This window comes from Varanus komodoensis, unplaced genomic scaffold, assembly GCF_004798865.1.
Source record: "Varanus komodoensis strain SLA01 unplaced genomic scaffold, ASM479886v1 scaffold61, whole genome shotgun sequence".
NCBI lineage: Eukaryota > Metazoa > Chordata > Lepidosauria > Squamata > Varanidae > Varanus > Varanus komodoensis.
This window is the reverse complement of record NW_025336236.1, coordinates 3,054,352-3,076,981: the sequence shown is the minus strand read 5'-3', so window position 1 is coordinate 3,076,981 and position 22,630 is coordinate 3,054,352. Positions and strand designations below refer to the sequence as shown.

Sequence of the window (22,630 nt, the reverse complement as noted above, 5' to 3'; positions counted from 1 at the left end):
CTAGGCTAGTTTGGCCTCTGTGCTGCACCGGTGCAATAACAGACTAACAACTACAGGTGACAGAACACCTGCTATGGGTAAAACATTGTAGACTCCCTGGCAATATATGCCAGATGCTAATAAATAAATAAATCAGGGAAATGATGCCAAACACTTTTACACATGATGTGTAACAATGGAGTCTTTCTAAAAAAAACCAGAAGGAAACTTCAAAGGCTTGTAACGGACATCTCATGTCAAGATCAGCCTTTCCCAATCAGATGGTTTGGACCCCCAGCATTTCTAATCATTGGTCAGGTTGGGGAAGGCTGGCCAAGGTCCTCAGAAAAATATAATGTTGGATTGGTTAGGTTATGGCCTCCTGTAAATCCTCATTCTTTGAACTTTAAAGCGTCACATCCTAGTAGTGATATGCAAAATGATCCAAGAACATTCCATAGAATTATCTGTCCTACTATATTTGGGGGTTGAATTATTCTGTGGAATTATAAGAACAGCATATTCTGCCAAAATGAGATTATTACTGGAGACTGCCAAGTCTCTTATCATGCCACATCCACCCAAAGTTTCTAGATACCGTTTTGTGCCAATGACCTCACTGATTCCTGTTGGAACTTAGAGGTCTCCATCCCTCCTGTTGACCTCAAAGCCATTCCCAGTTGGAAGGCTCAATTTATGCCATGAAGGACACAGCAGACAAAGAGCCCTAGGTCTCCTGTAAAATTCAGGAATGCTCACGATTAGCATAGCTTCTTCCTTCCTTCCTAAGAAGGATAGCAAGAGACAGACACAGCAGCAAGTGGCCCGGTTTGCATGTAATGACCAACCATGGGTGAAACTCTGGTTAGTTAGAACCACTTGTGAGCAGGCATCCTTCTGGCTGTTCACTGCTTACTCTTTTTTCATTACAAACTACCAGGGGACAGACAAGAAAACCCTGAAATAACCTTGCTTGTGGGTTGTACTCCATGATACCCAAAACTATTGTTTCAGGGGAAACATTCCAGAATTCTAGCCCAAAAGAACCCATGTATTAAAACTCTTGGTTATTTCTCCCTCAGCAATCCAGAGTTCCATGTTTGCATGTTATGGAGCACAACCCAGGAAGAGGAAATTCTGAGTTGTTTTGTAATGCAGAAACAAAGTGAAAGAGGCACCTCAGCAGAAGCTTGCTTTCTCCACATGGCTTGACTCATGTGGGCTTAACTCACGGGTTCTCATTTCACCTGAACTGGGCCCAGCCTGGCCATTATTTCACATCATCCACAGCGTCCCAGATGAAGTATCATTCTGAGCAATGTGGGCATGAAATAGCAGAGGTCACAGGAAAATAACACAAAAGCAATAGAATACATCTGAAGAAAATTCTGAAAAGCAGTCACCTTTTTTCAGGTGGGGGAGAGGGCACTGGAAAGAAGGAAAATCTCAGACAAGTGTTTCACTGTGCCATCATGCCAGTTTCCAGGAAGGCAGAGGGTCCCATCACTGCTGCCTGATTAGCCAGTGTTCTGCAGGAGGCAGTCCTGCTTCTCTCCTTCCATTCCAGGTCAGCAGGAGCACACAAGACCGCAATGACCTCACTCAGTACAACATGGCCTGTCTCACTCTTCCCAAGCATGGTGCCTCCAGATATGTTGGGCTACAGCTCCTGTCGTTCTCAGCAGCATGGCCAACATCAAATCTTTCTTCGTGCCTCTGTGATGGAATCTGTCCTGATACATTGCCAATGATTGCTAAGTTGACCAGAATAAAATCCACTGGAATCTATGCTACCATTGACCATTACTCAGTATGGTCAATGGTAACATACACTCAGTTCCTTTTATTTGCCTCTTTGCCTGTGCAGGTCTATTCCCAGTCCAAATGCTGGGTTCAGTCTGCTACCACTGAAGAGAATTGCAAAAAGATAAGAGAAAGAGGCTCTCCTAAAATATCCCCCCTATTCTTTCACGATAGCAATCCTAGGCTGCTGCTTTCCTGTTATAAAGATCAAATTGAATTGATTATTGAGCTGTGAGCTTATGATCACCATGGAAAGGATATATTAATCCACACACAAAGTACAATGGGTACCAGGACAGGGCACATTCCATTTTCTCAGATGCACTGACACGAGTCATTTGGCAGAAATGAACAAAATATCCATATTTTATCCTCCCTCTAGATGTCACTGTCCATCAATGAACAGTATCACTTGCTTTTAGCTTGCATGGGAAGCTCTCAGTCCACACCACACACATTTAAAGAGTACTCTGGAGTGTATTTAGAAGCTTGCAAAATATTGATAACTAGGAAGATCCTAAAGAACTATGTCCTAGTAATAATACAATTAATATAATCCGACTAAAAGCACAATCCTATGCATACTTATACACCTGGGATGTTGGGGGATGCTGGGAACTGTGTAAAGTATTTCTGTCTAAATATGCATAGGATTGCACCTAAAGCTGTTATCTCAACTTCACACCATTCTTCATGCTCGGAAATCTCCACTGCATTCAAGCTTCTCTTTTTTTTTTTTTAATTTAATGTTATAATTATTTTTTAACTTATTGTTGTAAGCCGCCCCGAGGCTTCGGCGAATGGGGCGGCATAAAAATGTTTTAATAAATAAATAAAATATAAATAAAATAGTTCAGCAAACACATCTGCCTACGATGGTCAAATTAATCAGACACCTTACAGCCTATACTTGGTTGTCAGACAATGACATTTGCTTGTCTGGCGGTTCAGTGCAATGCCTAAGGGTGTGTTATGGGCCAAGATCTTCCTCTGGCATAGCCATAAACTTGCTTGGTAGCACGAGGCCACATGCGGCCAGTGCACTCAGCCACTGGGTTATGGAAGGAAAAGAAAAACCTCTCACTTTCCTCTGTCCACTCTTGCATCAGCCATGACTGCTACCCAACCAGGCTGGTGTGAAGAAGAGGCATGGAGGGAGGAAGGGCTAGCAAGGAGAGTGTTTTGGGACTGGGGAGGCTGGGAGTGTTCTGATGCACAAATTGCCTCTAAGAAATAGCTACATGCAGAGACCCTGACTCTTCTCTCTCTAAAAAGCCACCGTTGTCTTTCTGTAGTAATTTGGATGTTGAGGGTTGGGTATGACTGACATGCAAACACTTTTTTTAAGGTCTTGGAGGAATCTTTGGAATGAAATATATAACAGAGTGGAACAAAGTCACTGATCAGCTCTTTTGCCCAGAAGGGAAAGCTATTGGCATCAATTCCAGATCCATCATGTCCTCTCTCTGGATTTGATTGGTTAATTTTCCTGGATGGTGGGATTCTAAGATGTATTCAGAAACAGCCTTATATCTTGGATCATGCTGGGTAACTAGTCACATAAAATTTGCTATCCAGCTATGGATAGGCACACAGAAGCCTGAAATAAACCCTTCACTGGATCTGGCATGTGGGCATAGTTAAGCAATTTTATAAATTCATGGAAGAAAAGGTAATTTTCCTCTTGAAAAGTATTACTCCCTTTGTTCTAACAGCACTATCAGTGGAGAGAAACCTTTTAAATTATTCATTATGCTGTTGTGATTTCTGCTGTGCTTTCATGAAAAAGCATCGATGAGATATCATTGTTCAAAAGGGATAGAAAATAAAATATTCTTGGTTTTCTCCTCCCCCACAATTTGGTTTTGAAAGCTCATTCAGACTTTCATTTATATGTTCCGGGGACATAAACACTATGGCAGGCTAGAATTGGTGTACAAAATATCGATCCATTGATTTTCAGATACTGAATTGGAAAGAGCTTTGAGTAGAAGCTATATTTTTAATTTATGGCCTTCTAGAAGATGAGCTGCAACAAGGGCCAGGATTTTGGATTCATATTTATTTTCAGCTCTGAAAATTTTGAAAAGCTTCTAACATTATGGTCTTTCAGAGGACTGAGAGAGTTATATAAGAAGCATATATTTCTCTCAGTCACTACACTGGAACCAATGAAGCTGATTATATTATGATGCAAGACATTAAAATTTAGCACTGCTACACTTTATATATAATTGAGTTATGAAATTTATAATTACCATGTGTTGCGATGGGCACTAGATTAAATAGTTTTTAAAACCTAGTAGAATATCTCATCTTTACGAAGGACTAGGTAGAGTCATGGATGATTGCACTTTTGTTGGATATTAGCCATGAGAAGCTAAATCGCAATTATATGAAACAGTTTACTTTTGTTAGGGGTGTGGATTGTCTTTAACTCCTGATTATTAGTTTCTCTAAACATCTGGGTTCCATTTGCATTCCATTTCTGCATCAGTTTGTAAATGTCGGGCAGAAGGTCCACATTAAAATTCACCCATATTTTTTATATGCATTTCCCGCAATATGTTGTTTGCAGAACTGCTTCTCCAATATGTAGAACTGTTCTTAGACTGGATCCATCAGGGAAGTTCTTATATTCTTAAGTGGCTATCTCATCAGTTCCACATTCAAGTTCATTCCCCCTTCCCACACCCTCAGTTGCTTGGCTTACTTCTGTCACACAGATGATTTAACATTGAATGGAAATGAACGAGATTGCTGCTTTAAGGTGAATTCATACTGAAACCTAGATCGGGGTACTATGCACAGGGTCACAGGCTTCCCACATAAGGATCTCCAGCAGAACAGGAATCTTGAGAGCAAAGATGGGTTGCAAATATGATTCCCCTCTGTAGTCCAACAATTGGGCTTGTATACATGATGTCCCATAAGAAAAGTGAGAATTCCCTAGCTCAGTTGTTCAGAATGAGAAACAGCTAGCTGAAGGTAGTTCTCAGCACTGCCTCAGGGGATGGATTGGACTATAACTTTTTCACAGGGACTGGGCATGTACAACCTTACTCTGCCCATGTTGCTTTAGATCATGGCATAAGTCTATTGACATTAATTTATGTAATTTGAAAGTGATCTATATATAGGATTTATGCATACATATGTGTAACTGAGAAATGCATATGAAGTTTAATTGTGAACTTTTTCTCAATTTGCAAACAGATACAAGAAAAGAGAGGGAGTGAATGTGTGCTTCAGAAAGTTTGAAAATTATAGAAGCCAAAACAGGGAGATTCATCCATCTTTAATTCTAACTCTCCAAACAAGTTTGTGTGTTTTCATCATAATTTTTTTGGGTAAGACTTAGATATACAACATTAGTGATGTATATATTATGTATCCCTATGTATTAGTATATAACAGAATGGACTACCATTATGTAAAACAGGTATAAACTTCAAGTAAGGCAGCCAAATAACTATATATTTACCCATTTGGAGGTTATGTCAAAAGACCACCCATTCAAAAACCAAAAGTTACATGAAATTCCCCAACCATTGTGCTATTACAGGTGGTGATTTAGCCTTCCTATACAGGTATGTGTGTGTTGGTGTGTCGTACACGGTACAGTGCCACATAAACAAAAATGCATAACTTTACTCAATGCATTGTTTGAATTAAGACAGAAATTAATATCTGTTAAGATTATGATACCATTTCTAAACATTAATTAAATACCTAGTAAGTGAAGGGTAAGTTGTAATCTTTATTTTCATAACAGCATGGAATACCCATCAAATCTTACCCTATAGTGTAACACTTTAAAGAAAGACAGTTATAAAAGTTTCCATCCATCCATCCATCCATCCATCCATCCTACCTTTCTTGAAGTCCCACTGGTTTCATTTTGAAAGGTGATGGACTGGCAGAAAGGGTGGGCTTGATCTCAGGAGCACATTGTCCTTGAGGATCTACTACAACATTTACAGCTTTGGGAGCCTGTTCAGGCTGGACCATCCTGTTTGCTGTTTTGTACTCAGATTGAGCTCTCTGCAGAGGGATGGCTGAAAGGTGTATTTCCTGTTTTTTGTTCTTATCTTGTCTCACTGAGAATTGTATTTTCTCTTTCAGTCGGTACAGAATCTATTGAAAACAGAAAAAAGAGCTGATTTTATCTTAAATACAGAAAAGTCACAAACTTGATATTAATAAACTGGATATTATTATGAAGAAACATGAAAAGAAATATATATCCAACAACCTCTCATTTTGTTCCACGGGGTTCTTTTCTATGGAATATGCATCCTTTCCATTAGGAAAACTATTTTTTGCATTTCCTGCAGCTTTGATTTTATTGTTACCAAATTTAATATTTGTTTTATTAAAGAGACATAATTGAGTCACAATTACTGTAAAGAGGAAAATGTTGGGATATAATACCTAACTCCCTGTCACAAAGAGGGGTGTTGGACGACCTTCCCTTCTCTCCTCATTTTGGGTTCCATGCTTCTTCCCATTACAGAACATTACATTTTGTTCTTCTCAGTGGGTTGGTTCCAAGGCAGCACACAAGAAAACCCCAGGGACTGGATGAGTCCACCAGTAGAAAAACAGATGGAAGATTTTCATGGATCACCCCTGCCTCTGTAGGCCTTTCTGCCCACCCAAGTCTGCTCTTCAGGGCTAGGGAAATCTCCTGCCTTGTGTGTGAAGTGGTGCTTCAAAGGGACTGAAACCTGTAGGCACCTTAGGGGAGGCATTTCAGCCTTCGCATTTCAGCCATTTAAAGCCTAGCTGAATGGGCTTGAAACCATGTGGGGAACCATGTGTGCAAATGGTGCCTGCATCCATCAATGCAGCTGCCCAGGTTCCACAGGCAGAGGATGACCTCCAGAGTGGAATGCACGCCAATATCTGCTTCCTAGGGGAACTGAGGGCTGGGCTCTAGACCCTGCTACTCTACCTGGCTGAGCAGTGTAATTATCCATTTTTGAAGAGGGATGCACGTGCCTGCAAAGATGGGCATGATCACATGCAGGTGACAATTTAGCCCTCAGAAAACTCATGTGAGAAGTGCCTTTTATGAGGCACCCCAAGGGTATTTTTTTCTAGACATCTGCATCCTTGCAGCTGATTTTGTCTTTACAGAATTCTGTATTAGTTTTGATACAAAAGTGGTTAAAAATTGGACAGAGTTGTGCAAATTATTTGGGTTTGCTTTTCAGATATGCATAGGTAGAAAAAATCAAAGAAACTAACTTACCATCAGACATGTCACAATAATGACGAAGATGCTGAGAAATATGATGACAGCATAAAATCCTTCTTTGCTCCAGAGTTTACCCGATTCGTGCTTGCCTTGCAACACATTTTTCTTTTGATTCGCAACAAACACATACACACACACAAAAGGAATGACATGTCATTACATGGCTCTGGGTGTATGCTTGAGAATTATGAAATACTATCCTTGCTTTATTTGCCTGTACTCTAAAATGGCTGGATGATCACTACCAATCATTCTTCTAACTAGTTGGAGATAATTATTCTCACATGGTTAAAAGATTGCTTTCATAACTTCTTAATGAGCAGTTCTAAATTCTTTGGATTGAGCTACATAAGCAAACCTAGTTCCTTCTGGGAAACAATCTCGTTTGGTAGGTGAGAAGGTGGTGGGAGTTGTTTACACTTTCAGTAGATTTGTTGGGCATCTCCTTCCGTGACTCCTTCAACAGGCTACATAAGGTTGGTGTTAATCTTTAACCTTTGCAGAGATCCAAAGGCAGTGAGTGAAGGTGTAAGAAAGTGCTGATGAACAAAGAATGTGACTGTGTAAAAAAAATAGATACATGAACTCTATTTCTATCAGGCTTGGCATCAGGGAAGGACAAGGGAAGGCAGGGCTGATGGCTCAGAGGCTTGGGAGGGCCTATCCCTGTTTGGGTTGCCATCATCCTCCTTGCTGAGCAGGGCCTGCTGGTTGCATCCAGCATAAGTCTAACTTAAAACCCTTTTGTTTCACTGGAAATTTTTAATGTAGGGCTGGCACTGGCCACAGTGCACTTGGGCAACCCAAGCAGGGGGTGCTATTGCACTCAAGTCCTTCTTGTGGGCTTCGCACAGGTGTCTGATCCATCCCTGTGAGAACAGAATGCTGGACCAAATAAGCCTTTGGTCTGATTCATCACCACACTTTTTGTGTTCTTAAGTCCTCCTATGCCCTTTTCAGTCACGAAGGATGCAATTCTATGCAAATTAGACCACTAGCAGTCTATAACTCCCAGCATGCCCCAGCTACCCATTCTGGCTGGGGCATGCTGGGAATTGGAGGGTATTTTTCTATCAAAGCATAAATGAGGATCTATTGATATATACTCAGAACAGAATGAAACTAAATTTTGGTTCAAACAGAATTGATGTCTTCAAACATAGCTAATGTTTGGGTAGACATGATTGTATACATTTTACTAAAGTTTCTAAAAGGCTAAAATTTAAAGTACTTGGTTTCAAAAAGAGCATTTTGCTACTTCTGAATTTTGTGTCCAGGCTACTTATTTTCTTTTCTGATTATTGTAATACAATGTAATGAGATTTGGCATTGGTCTAATTATCTTTCAGTGATCCTTGATTGATTGATTGATTGATTGATTTATATCCTGCCTTTTTCCTACAAAGGGCTCAAGGCAGCTTACATCATTCTCCTCCTCCATCTTATCCCCACAACAACCACCCTGTGAGGTAGGCTAGGCTGAGAGTCTGTGACTGGCCCAAAGTCACCCAGTTGGCTCCATGGCTGAGTGGGGACTAGAATCCAGATCGTCTGAGTCCCAGTCCCAGGCTCTTAGCCACTACACCACACTGGCTCCATTACAGCCTAGTGACTCTGACAATAGACATTCCAGACCACTGGGAGGCCAGAACTGGTTGAATATGTTTAACTTGGCTGGTCTTCCTTGTTTTAGGCTCTTAATGGCCAGTGACTATCGGAAGGGTTGCTTCTTCTCCCACTGTCTCTCCTTTCCCTTTGGAGAGGAGCAATCTTTCACATGAGTGTCTACAATGCAGGGGATGGAAGGAGGAGCAAGAGGTAGGGGGACAGTGCCGTAGGTGCCATGCATCCTGTGATGTGGTGCCTAAACTAGCCTCCTGCCCTCAGGCACAACAGAGGATGCTCTTCCATTGCCCGTGATAAAGAAAGATTCAGCTGTCAGTCTGGCTGGTTTCTTCTCATGGAGGGAATGGAGGGAGAGAGCTCCTTCTTCCCATTTGGTTTAGTCAGCAATCTGCCTTGATCTGGCCCTTGTGGCACAAAATCCTCTCTTAATTTTAACATTTTAACGTTCTTAATGATCATCTACCTTAGGTCCAGGGTTCTCTTCTCCATGCCATTTGCAGCTGGATCTTTCATGAATTTGTGTTTTGGTGTGACTAGGAACATATACCTTTACGGTGTACTCTATGAGCTCTCTCCCTCAATTTTAGAAAAACAAGCCTTAAAGAGATGTGTTTATAGCACTGAAGAGATGTGTATTCTATGGTGAGATGCAACAGTTTATGCCAAAGATTACTCACCTCTGGGGAGACTTTTGTAATTCCAAACTGGGATAAACTTTGGTGTAGAACATGGATATTCAGAGACCTCAGGACTTCATCTGATGGCAGGGTATCAGAAATTCCTTTCCGATTTACTGGTGATACAAAGAGCTCAACACAGTTCTTCTTGCCCTAGCAAAATCCAAAATCATAAAATTAAAAAGAATCACTGACTCTAAAGAATAACACAAATATAAGGCCTGCTGTTAAGTCTTGCTGTTTTCATAAGTGCTCCAGAGACAATAGCGATTCATGATTTTTCCTAGTTTAAATCAGAACTTATTTGGACTGAGCATAGTATTTCCTTAGATATCATATTGAATCCAAGTTGGTATTTTGAAAATCCAAAATGGCACTTCAGATGTTAGAAATTCCCTCTTCCTGGCACTATGATCAGCATTTTTTCAGATCTGGGTGCCATATATGAGGAAAGAGGAAATTCTTGAAAAACCTAGAGTTGTCCAGACCAAACTGGATCAATTTGAACTGGACCCCATAGATCCTGGAATCTGCTCCATCCAGGATCCATGCACAACAAAACTCACATTCCCAAAATATGCATTCTAGATCTACATGCATGTTTGAACTTGGCAGAAACTGCAGTAGGATTCATGGAGGATCCATGCAGTATCCAAGATGTGATATTCAGCTGGGGTTGTAGTAGCATTTCAGTGGTTTGCAGTCAGTTATGTTGATGTAAAATTCCAGGAGTTAGAGCAAGCCATTGTTGTGATGAAACAAGACCAGCGTGCTTTCTAGATCCATGGACCATAACTGGCCCTTCATTTCCTTTTCTGCTAATAGAAATTCACAATTTTCTAATGTGGCATATTACCCTTAAGCAAACTTGAGTTCTCACCATCATGAGGATGTCAGATCAACCTCAACTTCATTCAGTCTGCTTCAGCAAACTCTGACCACAATAACAGCAGACACGTTAGCTCCACAGTCATGGTACAGGTGACATACAATCATCCAACCACAGGTCACACCAACAAGTGTCAGGATTGTGAGATCTTAAATGCCAAATTATGAAGTGGCAAATGAATCTGTGAGCAGCTGGATTGCTACATTCAATCCAATCTGATAGACATTAATGTTAATTTGTTGTATATTTGAATGTTGCATATTTTAATTTTATGTTGTGAGCCGCCCTGAAGCTTTGGCGAATGGGGTGGCTTAGAAATGTTTTAAATAAATAAATAAATAAATAAATAAATAAATAAAATATCCAGATATTTCTTAGTGCAGCAAAACCCACACAAGCACCTGTTGAGGGCATAAAGTGCACATTCGGCTGCACAAAGTCATTGAACTTACTCTAAAATAACTGCTCTCATTAGTGAAACAAACGGAGTCCAGCCTACTATGGAGGATTAAACCTTCCTTTCCATCCATTTTTTTTTCTAAAATCCACCAGCCCATGCAGAGAGCATTAAGAAAAAAAACACTTCGGTAGGAATCAAGGAAGAATGTTTTCTTCTGTTTTACCACCTACCCACCCAACCCCCATGAGGGCTGGGAGGAGGAAAGAATTCTGTGGAAATAATGGGCGAGCATGCTCCCAGAGCAGACTTGTCCCAGTCTGGATCAGGGAACCAGGTGCTCTTACACTAGAATCATAGAATCGTAGACTAGAAGAGCTGGAAGGGGCCATGAAGGTCATCAAGTCCAACCCCCTGCTGGTGCAGGACACTACGTTACACCATCCCACTCAGAGGGCTGTCCAGGTTCTTTTTGAATGTCTCCAGTGTGGGAGTGCCCACCACCTCTCTAGGCAGCTGGTTCCACTGTCGTATTGCTCTGACTGTGAGGAAGCTTTTCCTGATGTCCAGCCTGAATCTGGGTTGTTGCAACTTGAATGGATTATTCCATGTCCTACACTCTGGCATCAGCCAGAAGAGATCTTGACCTTCCTCTTTGTGACAGCCTTTGAGGTACTTATAGAGGGATATCATGTCCCCCCTCAGTCTTCTCTTCGCAAGGCTGAACATGCCCAGTTCTCCCAGTCTCTCCTCATAGGGCAGTGTTTCCAAACCCTGGCTCATTTTTGTTGCCCTCCGCTGGACCCTTTCTAATTGACCTGCATCTTTCTTAAATTGGTGCCCAGAACTGGACACAGTATTCCAGGTGAGGTCTGACTAGTCCAGAGTATAGAGGAACTACCACTTCTTGTGATTTGAAAGTAATATTTCTGTTAATGTATCCCAAAATAGCATTTGCCCTTTTGGCAGCTGCATCACATTGCTGGCTTATATTTAGCCTGTTGCCCACAATTACTCCAAGATCTTTTTCTTGTTCAGTTCTGTTAAGCCACGTATTCCCCATCTTGTATTGATGCCTTTGGTTTCCTTTTCCCAGGTGGAGGACTTGGCACTTGTTCTTATTGAATTTCATTCCGTTGGTTTCAGCCCAGTGTTCAAGTTTATCAAGATCTTACACTAGAGTAAGTAAAACAAAGCAGCTTGGTTATATGCTACATGTTTAGCTAGCATGACATGTAGTTTGGCTCTTTGGATGGTGTGGAGCAGGGAGAGAGTTACACCAATATCTTTTGGGAAGCTCTCAGGCATACTGTTTCTAACAACGATGACAAAACAACAACAACATCATGTAAGATCTTGTAGTGTTAGAATCTAGATAAACACAGCCAGTGATGGTGGCCCAAATTCCAAAGTCAACAAGAGTCTTGCATTTTTTAGAACAGGTACAAACAACACTCCTGAGGAGCGCCGAGCAGTGCCTGTCATGATGCATGACACTGTAGACAGGCTAATCCTGTTAATGAAACCAAAGTTAAATTTATTGGGAAACTCGGCCCAGGCAGAATCCCAGGAAGGAACATGTTGCCCCTTGAAATTTTTGATCGACACCTCATTCTGGTCTCAAGTTTGGGCAACTTTGTTTAACACAATCCATCTGGAATATTGCCAGTTGGCCAATCCCTATCTTGAAGAAAGAATGTGGCTGCTCTGTGGCCCGCAAGCCTATCTTACCATCCTCAGGAGCATAGTTTAATTACTATGGTCTGGGCCCATACTAAGCTAATTGAGCATGGGTCTCATTGTAATCTATGGAACAAGTTGGCCATGACTTAACTTCCACTGATTTCAATGGAAAGTAAATACAACTAACTCAGGTTAGATCCAACCCTGTGTTTTGACTCACATTATTATCTGGTTTGAAAATGACCCCTGTGTGAGGCAATGTACAGAGGATGCGTGTGAGGCAGAATCTCACAGCTTCCACTGCCAGCAAGTCTTTAGATTAAAGTACCAGTGAAAGAGATTGTGGGGCTAGTTAAGGCCCATAGTCAGCCTAAGTATTCTGGGGTGGAAGCTGCCACAAGGTAGGGGACAGTCCACCCATCATGTAGGACTGACATAAGTAGGATTGTCAATATATGACAGAATCAAATGAATATATTTCTATGAATCTGTCCTGAGGTTCCATAGTGGACCAGCTTTTTCCAGGTCTCACAGATTCTCACCTAAGAAATGTTTGGGTATACATATGCATTAATATATATAGTGCAACTGCACATTTGTAAATAGGAATAAAATTGTTACGCATTTTATGATTACATGAAATAGTGAATGGAATTACTGATGACTGTCAATCTGAGAAACGCAGATGGAAGCACTTAAACAAAATCTGGATGCTCCCTCTGTCAGATCTGGGGTAGGCAACCTGGTACCCTTCAAATGTTTCAGAGTACAACTTCCATAGTCCTGGAACACCAGCTATGCTGGATGTGGGCTTATGGGAGTTGCAGTCCAAAACCTCTGGAGGCTGCCTGCTTCTTGATGTAGAACATTCATTTGATTCAGAATCAAACACATTCTTATAACTATTGGCAGGCACATTTTCAGTGCCTACAATAGGTTGTTCATAGTAATATCTTGCATGTGGTGCTTCTGAGCTCCACCACAGATCCATCAGGGAACGATGTAGCTGAATCCAATCCAGAACAGTCCATGGAAGAGCTTGCATGGAACCTGTTTACCCTCTGAAAGGTATGAAAGAAAGGTGGATGGCCATGAGCAATGTGGTCATGTGACTTGATCCTGGACCCCCAGCTGATGGTATTATCATTCGGGCTGTTTTGGTGTTAAGGGCAATCCTGGAACGTTTTGCATATGTATTTTCATACTTACTCATATTGATATGAAAACTGTACTCTGCAATAGTGCCAAGCAACATGTAGATTTCCAAATGCTGTTGCACATGCATCAGCCCAAGCTAGCTGAGTCAATGTTGAGAGACGATGGGAGCTGCAGTCCAACAGCATCTGGTGGGCCACAAGCTGTCCACCTCCATTCTACCAGAAGCAGCCATACCAAAGCACTCTGGTGGACATGACCTCTCACCACTGCAGCCAGCGATTATAGGAAGCCTTTGCATGAAGCTCTGCTGGCTTTTATTCCCAGAGCATGGAAGCCAGGCAATCAAAATGGTTACACGAAACGCTTGTTACTTACAATGAGTCTGTTGATGTGCACTTGCTGCGGCAGCAGTCCTAAAGCTGCTGCCACTCCCTGGCGGAAAATCCGAAGCAACGTGATATTCAGCTTGTTTACATCCATTTGCAAAGTCTGCAAAACAAACCCCAGACAGACAAATGCTAATCTTGCTAGGTACAGGCAGTTCCCTGCTAATGAATGACCTCCGTGAATTGTGTAAATGGTTTTTCCCAGGATGTCAATGTGTGAAGTCAATTTGCATTTTAAATAAGGAACGTACACTGGACTGGGGTGGGTAGGGGGGGCTGTGCTGACTTCCAGGTGGTTAATTTAAAGAATGCTAACATCACATTTTTTCATAGTTCATAATGAGGTCAAGAAACCTGAACCTAATTTTTTTGGCTGCAGTCCTAAAACTTCTACCCAGAAAAAAGTCCTCCAGGCATCAGTTGGAGTGCAAGCTGCAGGACCGCTGCCAGGGTGACAACATTAGGTGAATGTTGTACTGCTTACAATAAACTGAGGTTTACTTCTGACTGCTATTTCACTTCTGTGGAATAAAGCAACAGACAATTGCACAGGGTTATTTCTAGAACTGTAGAATGTATGCTAAACAGCATCAGGTGCCTACCTTTATTGTCATTTCCCACGGACACTTCCTGAACTGAATGCTGACATTCCAAACAGGCTGTGTGGTAGAGCCCTGATGCAAATGAAGTATTTCTGATGATTCATTCATCAGTTTTGACTGTCCCCATCAATTCCTAGTCTCAAACGTTCCCTAGAAAGAGCTAAAGAAAGCTCTACATACTGCATTACAAGCATCCGCACTACAATGACCTGCTTTCTTAGACTGTATGTCACTGGGAGAATCCACCCTGCTTGTAAAATTGAATATCAGATTACAACTCTCCAATCCTGCTCATCTCAGCATTAACAGTGGCTGATGTCAGAACACATAATCTTTCACTTTGCAGAATTAGCCATGTCACGTGGCAGGTGGGTGGGAATTTTCTGGAATGGGAAAACCTCCTTGAGCAGGATCTGGTCCACAATCCTTGCAATGTCTACCCCCTGGCATAGATTGCTTTGTAAGAAAAAAAAATCATTTTATTTCTTGGTCATTAAGCTTCACCTGAAACCAAGGAAGTAGCAGATCACCAGCACCTGAAACATTCTTTGAATATTGCTGACACCTTTAATTTGACAGAGGAAGTGTTGAACCAAGGACAAGCAATACAATTAAGCACATTACTCCTTGCTGATCTGTACTGTTTATCCTGTATGATATTGCTCCCTACAGTATCATGGCTGCCAGCAGGTCTATATGTGCTGGCAGCCATGATTCAGAAAGCCCGGAGGGTAGAAAGACAGTTACTCATCAGGACGCAATTTCCCAGTGCAATTTATTAATCTACATAGCTATTGCAAGTGTTAGCAACAGTTTCCATGTTTCTTTGCTTCAGGCTATTAATGTGAAGGGTTCACAGTGTCAATAAGTAACTGGAAAGATGAAGTTTAAAAGCTAAAAACTAAAAAGAAAGAAACCTGCAAAGATAAGAACAATGCAGCAGCATCCACAACTGATATCCAGTTGCTGGACATTTCCTACTCATGGGAGTTTTCATTGTCTACCTTTTTTAACTAGTGATGAAGATGACATGATCCACTAATTTTGCTTCCATTTCTAAACAGCTCTTTCATCAACCTTTTTTGAAGGCAGGGAAATAGAGTGCAAAAGGAAACACTTTTTCTGCACGTATCATTGTGCTGTTCTACATTGTAGCATTGTTCTGATCATTGTGCCATCTAGAGCCCCTGTAAGGTAAACATGTGAAAGGAAATGTTTAGGGCTGGGATCTCATTTCTGCAACAAAACTTCATTAGTTACAGTGGATTAACAACGTTGTGTAGAAAAGTACTTTCTCCTGCAGCCTACCCTAACCTGGCTCATTCCAGATGCATCGGACTAAAACTTCATCAAGCCTAATGAGCATGACCATTGGGGTGAGGTTGCAGAATAATACCACAGAGTCTAGTATTCAGGTAGAGTCCAATACTCTAGCCCAATAAAGCAGGGCTTTAGGTAGGGGGAGGCCGCTATAGAGGAACAATTAGGCAAAGTGAAAGCTCCACTTAAACCCAAATGCATGCCTTTTATATGGAAGATATATGTTTGGGGCATAAGCAGAGCATCCTACTGAGAAATGTACCTATCCTAGCTTACAGAGTCTGGGATATTTATTAGACAGGCCCTTAAGCTTCCCAAGCATCATCAGATGTCTCCTTCCTCTTGTGCTATAGCTATCCCTTTATGTATCTAGAAAGTATTGGCGCTCATCAGATACACATCTCAAGGCATCTTAGAAAGAAGCTCATTGTGGGACTGATCTCCTCCAACAAGTCCATGAACCAATTTATAAGTCAAAGAAACTCTGCTGGCTTCACCACTCAGGGGATCGTAGAAAGTAGTGCACTTACCACTTAAATACAGCCAGCTTTCAACAATCATTCCCCCTCAATGTTGCCTTGAAAGGCTTGCTCTACGTTTTCTCCACAGAGTTGTAATCTATTTGAATATAAAATTGTAGGGGGCCTCTTAAAAGTAACGGTAAAGGTTGTCTCTGAAGGAGAAAGAGGATACATACTTCTATCAAACTTGGAATTCTTTTTATTATTGGCTAGAGAAATGGGACTATGCATAGACATAAATATGTTTATGGATTACTATAAAAAAAAGTATGGGGGGCTGACCCAGTAGGTCTGATGTTTCCGATGAGTGATGGTTTTTAGTTTCTTTTTGTCAGTTAGTAGAAAAATAAAAATAAAAATAAAACTTACTTAAAAGAAAAAGTAATGGTAAAGGGATGGTTCAAAGTCAGTTTAAAAGGGTCCAAAACCTTGCTGTCTGGGGCTGGTTTCCTCTTTTAAACAACATGGCATAATTGCCAGAAATTCTCTACTATAGAAACAGAAAAAGTCAGATATAATAAAGAAAACCATGAATGGTGCTGAGCCCAATTTTTCCTTTTAGCTTGCCATTCTTTGTGTGTTTTGTGTGTGGGTATGAGGAAAGTTTTAGAAACAGCATGTTTGTACTGAAAAAAACTCGTCCACAAGCTTTGGAAATTTTACTCAAATGCCACTGAAATGCAAGGTTATCCAGCTGCATTTGGTTGATAGATCCACGCGGGTCATAATACAGCCCTGGGTATGAGGCTGATAGCCACTTATTTGAAAATTTAAATCCACATTTTAATGTGTGCAGAATGACCTTGAAAACCTCATTGGCTGCTCTGAGAAAACAGAAGTGCTCCAGGAGTGTCTCTCTTTAAAACAGTTCTTATCAAAGAGCAGATGGGATATTTCCTCTTATGTAGCAGCAAAGGCTGTAAATAGATCCCAGGCGTGCTTCATTCATTAGGGTTGCTGGCATTGGCAGGGAGACTTTCCATGCCACAAGACCAGAATGTGTGGTGTGTAATGCACGGCTTGTATGCATTACATGGCAAGCACAAAGAGTCCCAAAGAAGTGACCTTCCATGGCCAACAGGTCACAGCCATGTCACAGGAAGCAGGAAACTGCCAGCATACCAATGTTTGACCTGGTTTTGACTGCAGGTCTGTCAATACTTTCAAAGGAAACTGGTAAATCGCATTTAAGTGTCTAAGTCAGGTTGCCTGCTATAGAAATTCATGCAGCACTTCCAGACATGGTAAAACACAGAAGCTACTCTAGAAAGCAAAATTAATCTTCTCTAGCACACCCACTCACAGCACACCACACACACATGAAATAAAAATGATTCCATTAAATCATAGCCTCTCCTGTCACTCTGAAAGTTAGATTTCCAGATAAGAAGTCATGCTAGTTTGTGATAGCAAAACCAACAAAAGGCATCTTAAGGCTAACACATTTATTTTGGTACATGCTTTTGTGGACTAGAATCAACTTCAAATATTATCCTCAGGTGTATACAGTCACATGCTTGGGTAGGAAAGAGAACTGTAGTCAAAAGAAAATGAAATGCAAAATATATAGTGAGAAATCAAGAAGAGTTTGAATGTAGGCAAATATAGATTGATTTATTTGATAAATAAATATCTTCATTTAAAGTGCATTAAAATACCTTATATTTATATTTGATAAATATTTGATAAATTTGTAATCCTTCTACCTAAAAAAAAAAAAGACTAGGCAAAGGAAATGACTTGACATTTCTCTTTTTGAAGACTGTGGTTACTACTATTAGTATAATGAACCTATTTTGTCTTATATGTCTAAGGTCTTATAGGTCTATACATTATAGATCTGATAAACTTTATATAGCTTTAAAGGCTGGAAGCCATGTGCAAACATTAACTATGTTCTAGTTGTAATTCTTTAGCTTGTACTTTGGCCCTCTGCTTGCTCTAGCAAATGAACAATGCAGATAAGAAAGTGAATGAAACCCCTTAAAATTCATTTTGAGTTAGGGCAGAGCTGCTCTTATCACACAATGGATGCATTTTCCTTTCTGGGTATGTCTGAAATGTGATGCTTTCTTTTATTCTTCTCTTCAGTTATTCTGAAGAAAGTCACCCCAGACATCTGTTTTGTTTCAGCAAAACCATTTCTATTTCTTTGATGAATTTTTGCATCAGGAAATTCATCAAAGGAAAATGAGGGCCTGTTAAATCTATCCGCCAGGCAACTGTTAGGACATGACCAGAACACTGTGTTTCAATGGAACTGTTAAATGGCAAGCACACCTAGATTTCATTCCTAAGTACCAGGGATTCACATTTTGTATCCTCCTTTAAAAAGTTCTCCTTCAGTTTTTAATAACGACTAGCACACTGTGACATTAGCTTCAGTTCTGTGTGTGAAATGTGCTATTTTGGGGACACCCAAAGTGTTCAGGGAATGCAAAAGGTCAGAGCAGCCCCAGATAAAACACCTTTCTTTCATTTTCCCATGCTGTGGCTTTAGATTGGAACTATATTTCAGCTTTGGGTTTTGAACCACATTTTGTCTGGTACTCCAGCATTTTCTTTGATATCTCATGATATGTACATGAGAGCATAGCACACTGAACATACATCCATCATTGAGCATGAGGATATATGTCACCTTTCTTTATGGGTGCTTGTGTAAAAATATCTGAGTTTTTTAAAGCTCCTTCCAGGTTGCAATTTCACACAAAAACGGATGGGGACAAAATCAAAAAGACCCTTTCCGAAGCACCATGATTCTGGTATACATTGTAGAGTAGGACTTTCAAAAAGCTTTTGATGAAATCACTCTGCAAAACAAACCTAGCAATCATAGACCAAAGGGAGTGGTAAATGGTTGAAGACCAGATAGCAGAATAGATGGAGAGGTGGGCATCAAATTGGCAAGCACAGCTCAACATAAGCACATTGGGAAGAACCCCCCTGATTCTTCGTATTCACTGATGGGACTGAGCTAGTGGTATCTTATCAGGAAAAGGATTTTGGAGTTGTGAGAGATTCCTTGGTGAAAACACTGACTCAGCTGCTGTGAAAAAGGAAAATTCATGTTGCTGTGATAAAAAAAGAATGCAAACATAAAATTGGCAATATCAATCGTACACATCTATTGTGTGGCTGGTCTTGGAAAACTGTTTTGGGAGATTATGAAGAAGCAAACAGAAGTGCCAATTTGCCATGATAAGACATAGTGATGGCCACCACTTGGATGGTTTTCAAAAGGAATTAGGTATTTTCACAGACCAACGCCATCAGTGGCTTGGACACTGATAACTACCTATCAAGTTATAGCTTGATAACTACCTATTCCTAGCATACCGCTTCCCACTTCATGGAAAACACAAGCAAGAAGGGGCAATTGTATTCAAGTCCTACTTGTTGGCTTCTCACAGGTATCTAACTGGCCACTGTGGGAACTAGATGCAGGACTAAAAGGGCCTTTGTCCTGATACAGCACGACTCTACTTCTATTCTTGTGTTTGCAGCTATGAAGGCAAAACTGCTGTATGGACTAGCTGAAAATAAGCCAAAGATTATGATGCCATTTGATTCTGACTGGAGGGGCTGCTCCTTTGATGATCCTTCTGCAGCCTTCACAAGCACATTTTGCTCTGAAAAATGGCTTGTCCCTCATTTTAGGGCTTCTCCCCCATACCTTAATTCATTGATAATCACGGTTATTGAGTGGCAAGGGCTAAGTACAGATGCACTGATTAGACTCAGAAGCACTTTGCTTTACTTGCACTTCTCATTTTCTGAAATTCCATCCAAGGACAAAAAGCAGATTATGATTCTGTGCCCTGCTTTTGATGTAAACTAAATCCTAATGTCACATCCTTCACTTTACAAGTAACTTCTTGATGCCCACCAGCTCTATTGCAAGACCCTTTTGCACTTCTATTCTACATTATACTGCAGTTCATATAAACTCCAAGTCATTTTCTCTAGCTGAGCTTGGTCACAATCAGCTCATGTATACCGGCCTTGAAGTTCCTTTTTGTGTTAATGTTTAAGACTAAATTAAATTTGTAAATTTAATTTTTAATGTCAGATTACATACATGCATCTCTTGATAGCTTCAAGTATCGTGCACATTAGAGACTTTTACATTATAACAAGTGGTGGTTAAATGTTTGCTGCTGTATGAATTTTAGTCCATATGCCATGTTTTACAGAACAGTAAATCTCTTTTTCTGAGAATATCAAATGAGGCCTCCTTCTCCTGCAGTGTAAGATGCATTGTACTCCTCCTCCCAGCCAGAAGAGACTAAAGATACCAAAAATATTAGATTGTCTCTTCAAATGTTACGTATAGTTACAGAAGATGGTCTTTTTGTACCTGTGATGTAATAATAATTTAGAGAGGAGGAAATATAATTATAATGGTTTCTTTTAAAGAAATCAATGTTTAGTTGAATTTATTCATTTTCCATTTATCTGCCAAATTAACCAATTATCTTTTTCACCAGCAACATGTAATTCTCTCTAGCTATCAAAAATAGGCATCTATATCATAAAGGGTCACTTTTTGGAAACCATTATACAACTGTCTCCTTGTAATTTTCTTAATAGTCCCATTGAAATAATAGCCTCTCTATTGATTTTTAGGATAATTCTCTCTCTCCCTCTTCCTATATGTGTGCATATGTAAAGTATGGTCAGCTTTTCAAAGATCTAAGGGTTATATACAGATGCATTGCATTCTATGATAAAATTTTACATTTGTACTATTCTGTGTTTTTTATATGTTCTGAACTCCTTGGAAGAATGACCTTTAAAATGACCTTTTTATTCAAGCGGCATTTTAACTGTTTAAATTATTGGATTTTATCTGGCCAGGGCAGCTTATTTTATACTGTATTTTTGTATTTTTAATTTAATGTTTATATTTTTGATTTATATTATAATTATTTTAACTTAGTGTTGTAAGCCGCCCCGAGGCTTCGGCGAATGGGGCGGCATAAAAATGTTTTTAAAAAAAAAGGCAACCTATAAATGCAGGCACACATATACATACAGGCACATATAAAGAACAGGGCCTCATACCTTCTGAGAACTGCTTTAGTTGAACTATGCTTATGGGTGAAAATATAAATTCAATAACTGAACATTAGAACTGCTTTAAATATCCCACCTGGCTGATAACTTGGAGCTTTTAGGAGAATGGGACTACTTCTGAAGGCCAGGTGCACCACAGGGGCAGCTATCATTTTCCCCATACAATCCTCCCAGGCATAATGGTATGTCATCATATATGTTTATCCTCAGACGCATTCTACCTCCACTTTGAACGTGCGTAGCACCAATTGCTCTTGGACCTCCAAGTTCCTCTTACCTTTAAATTAACTTCTTCTAAAGGTGAAAAAGGAGAATAAGCCCTCAAAAGGCTCACTAAGCCACACCTGCAAATGAGCTCCAGCTGAATAACCCAGATTTGTCTTGATCATTCTTAAAAAGAAAGATCCACCCCAGCCCTATTTGAAATAACCCTTGAGTGAAACAAGAACTAAGTTACAAACTGGATCAAAGGCAGGCAAATTTTGCATTCTCCGGGGCTTCTCTAACGTCCAGACCATGGCTAAGGGTCCAGATGTGTTATTTATTACACGTCTGACCAGGCTTTTATTCAAGGAGGTCAAAGCTGTGCACACAGTTCTCCTCCCTCGATCCTCACAGCGAACTGTGAGATAGATGAGGCGAAGAGAACCGGCCCAGAGTCACGCCATGAGCTTCAAGTAAGGATTCAAACCTGGGTTGCCCCATTCCAACAGTCCACCCTGGTTCTCCTCCTCTTGGTGCCCTCCAGATGTGCTGGACTGCAACTAGTCGTGCTGGCTGGGTTGGGTGGGCATCGCAGTCCATCATGTCAGAGGGCCACCGAATTGGTGGAGGCTATTCATACCGTCACACTGTACTAATGGAGAGAGCATCTTACCACTGGGGAGCACACAGAATTGTCTGTTGCCTGAGAACTGTGTGCAAACCCCAAAAGCAAAATTGCAGTATTAAACTGCGGAGAATATATCTATATCTTACAGCTGAAGAATCTTCATTCTCCACTGGTATTTGGTGGGGCACCAATGATCAAGAGGAAAAAGGCTTTGGGAACTAGATGGGTTTGATTAGTGGAGCAAAAGTTGAATGTAATATTCTTTCCTATTATAAACTTTACAAAAAGTTTATAGAGGAATTTACAAAACTGATTCAAAGAAAATGTTAAATTGCCACTGCTCTCTTTTTTTTACCATTATTAAGTAAGGAATCTAGCAAATGAAAAGAGGCACTTTTGATAAAATTTGCAGCAA

General features: G+C 40.5%; 1 protein-coding gene across 1 annotated transcript in view; it reads right to left on the bottom strand.

The window, feature by feature from the left end:
• PTPRR (protein tyrosine phosphatase receptor type R) overlaps positions 1-22,630 on the bottom strand; it is a 106,935-nt gene that overhangs the window by 30,576 nt on the left and 53,729 nt on the right. The window contains exons 3-6 of the mRNA XM_044449859.1: positions 13,851-13,964; positions 9,349-9,501; positions 7,040-7,150; positions 5,657-5,919 (exon numbers count right to left, since the gene is read on the bottom strand). Coding sequence (XP_044305794.1) covers positions 5,657-5,919; positions 7,040-7,150; positions 9,349-9,501; positions 13,851-13,964 — 641 coding nt within the window. The remainder of the gene's footprint in view (positions 1-5,656; positions 5,920-7,039; positions 7,151-9,348; positions 9,502-13,850; positions 13,965-22,630) is intronic.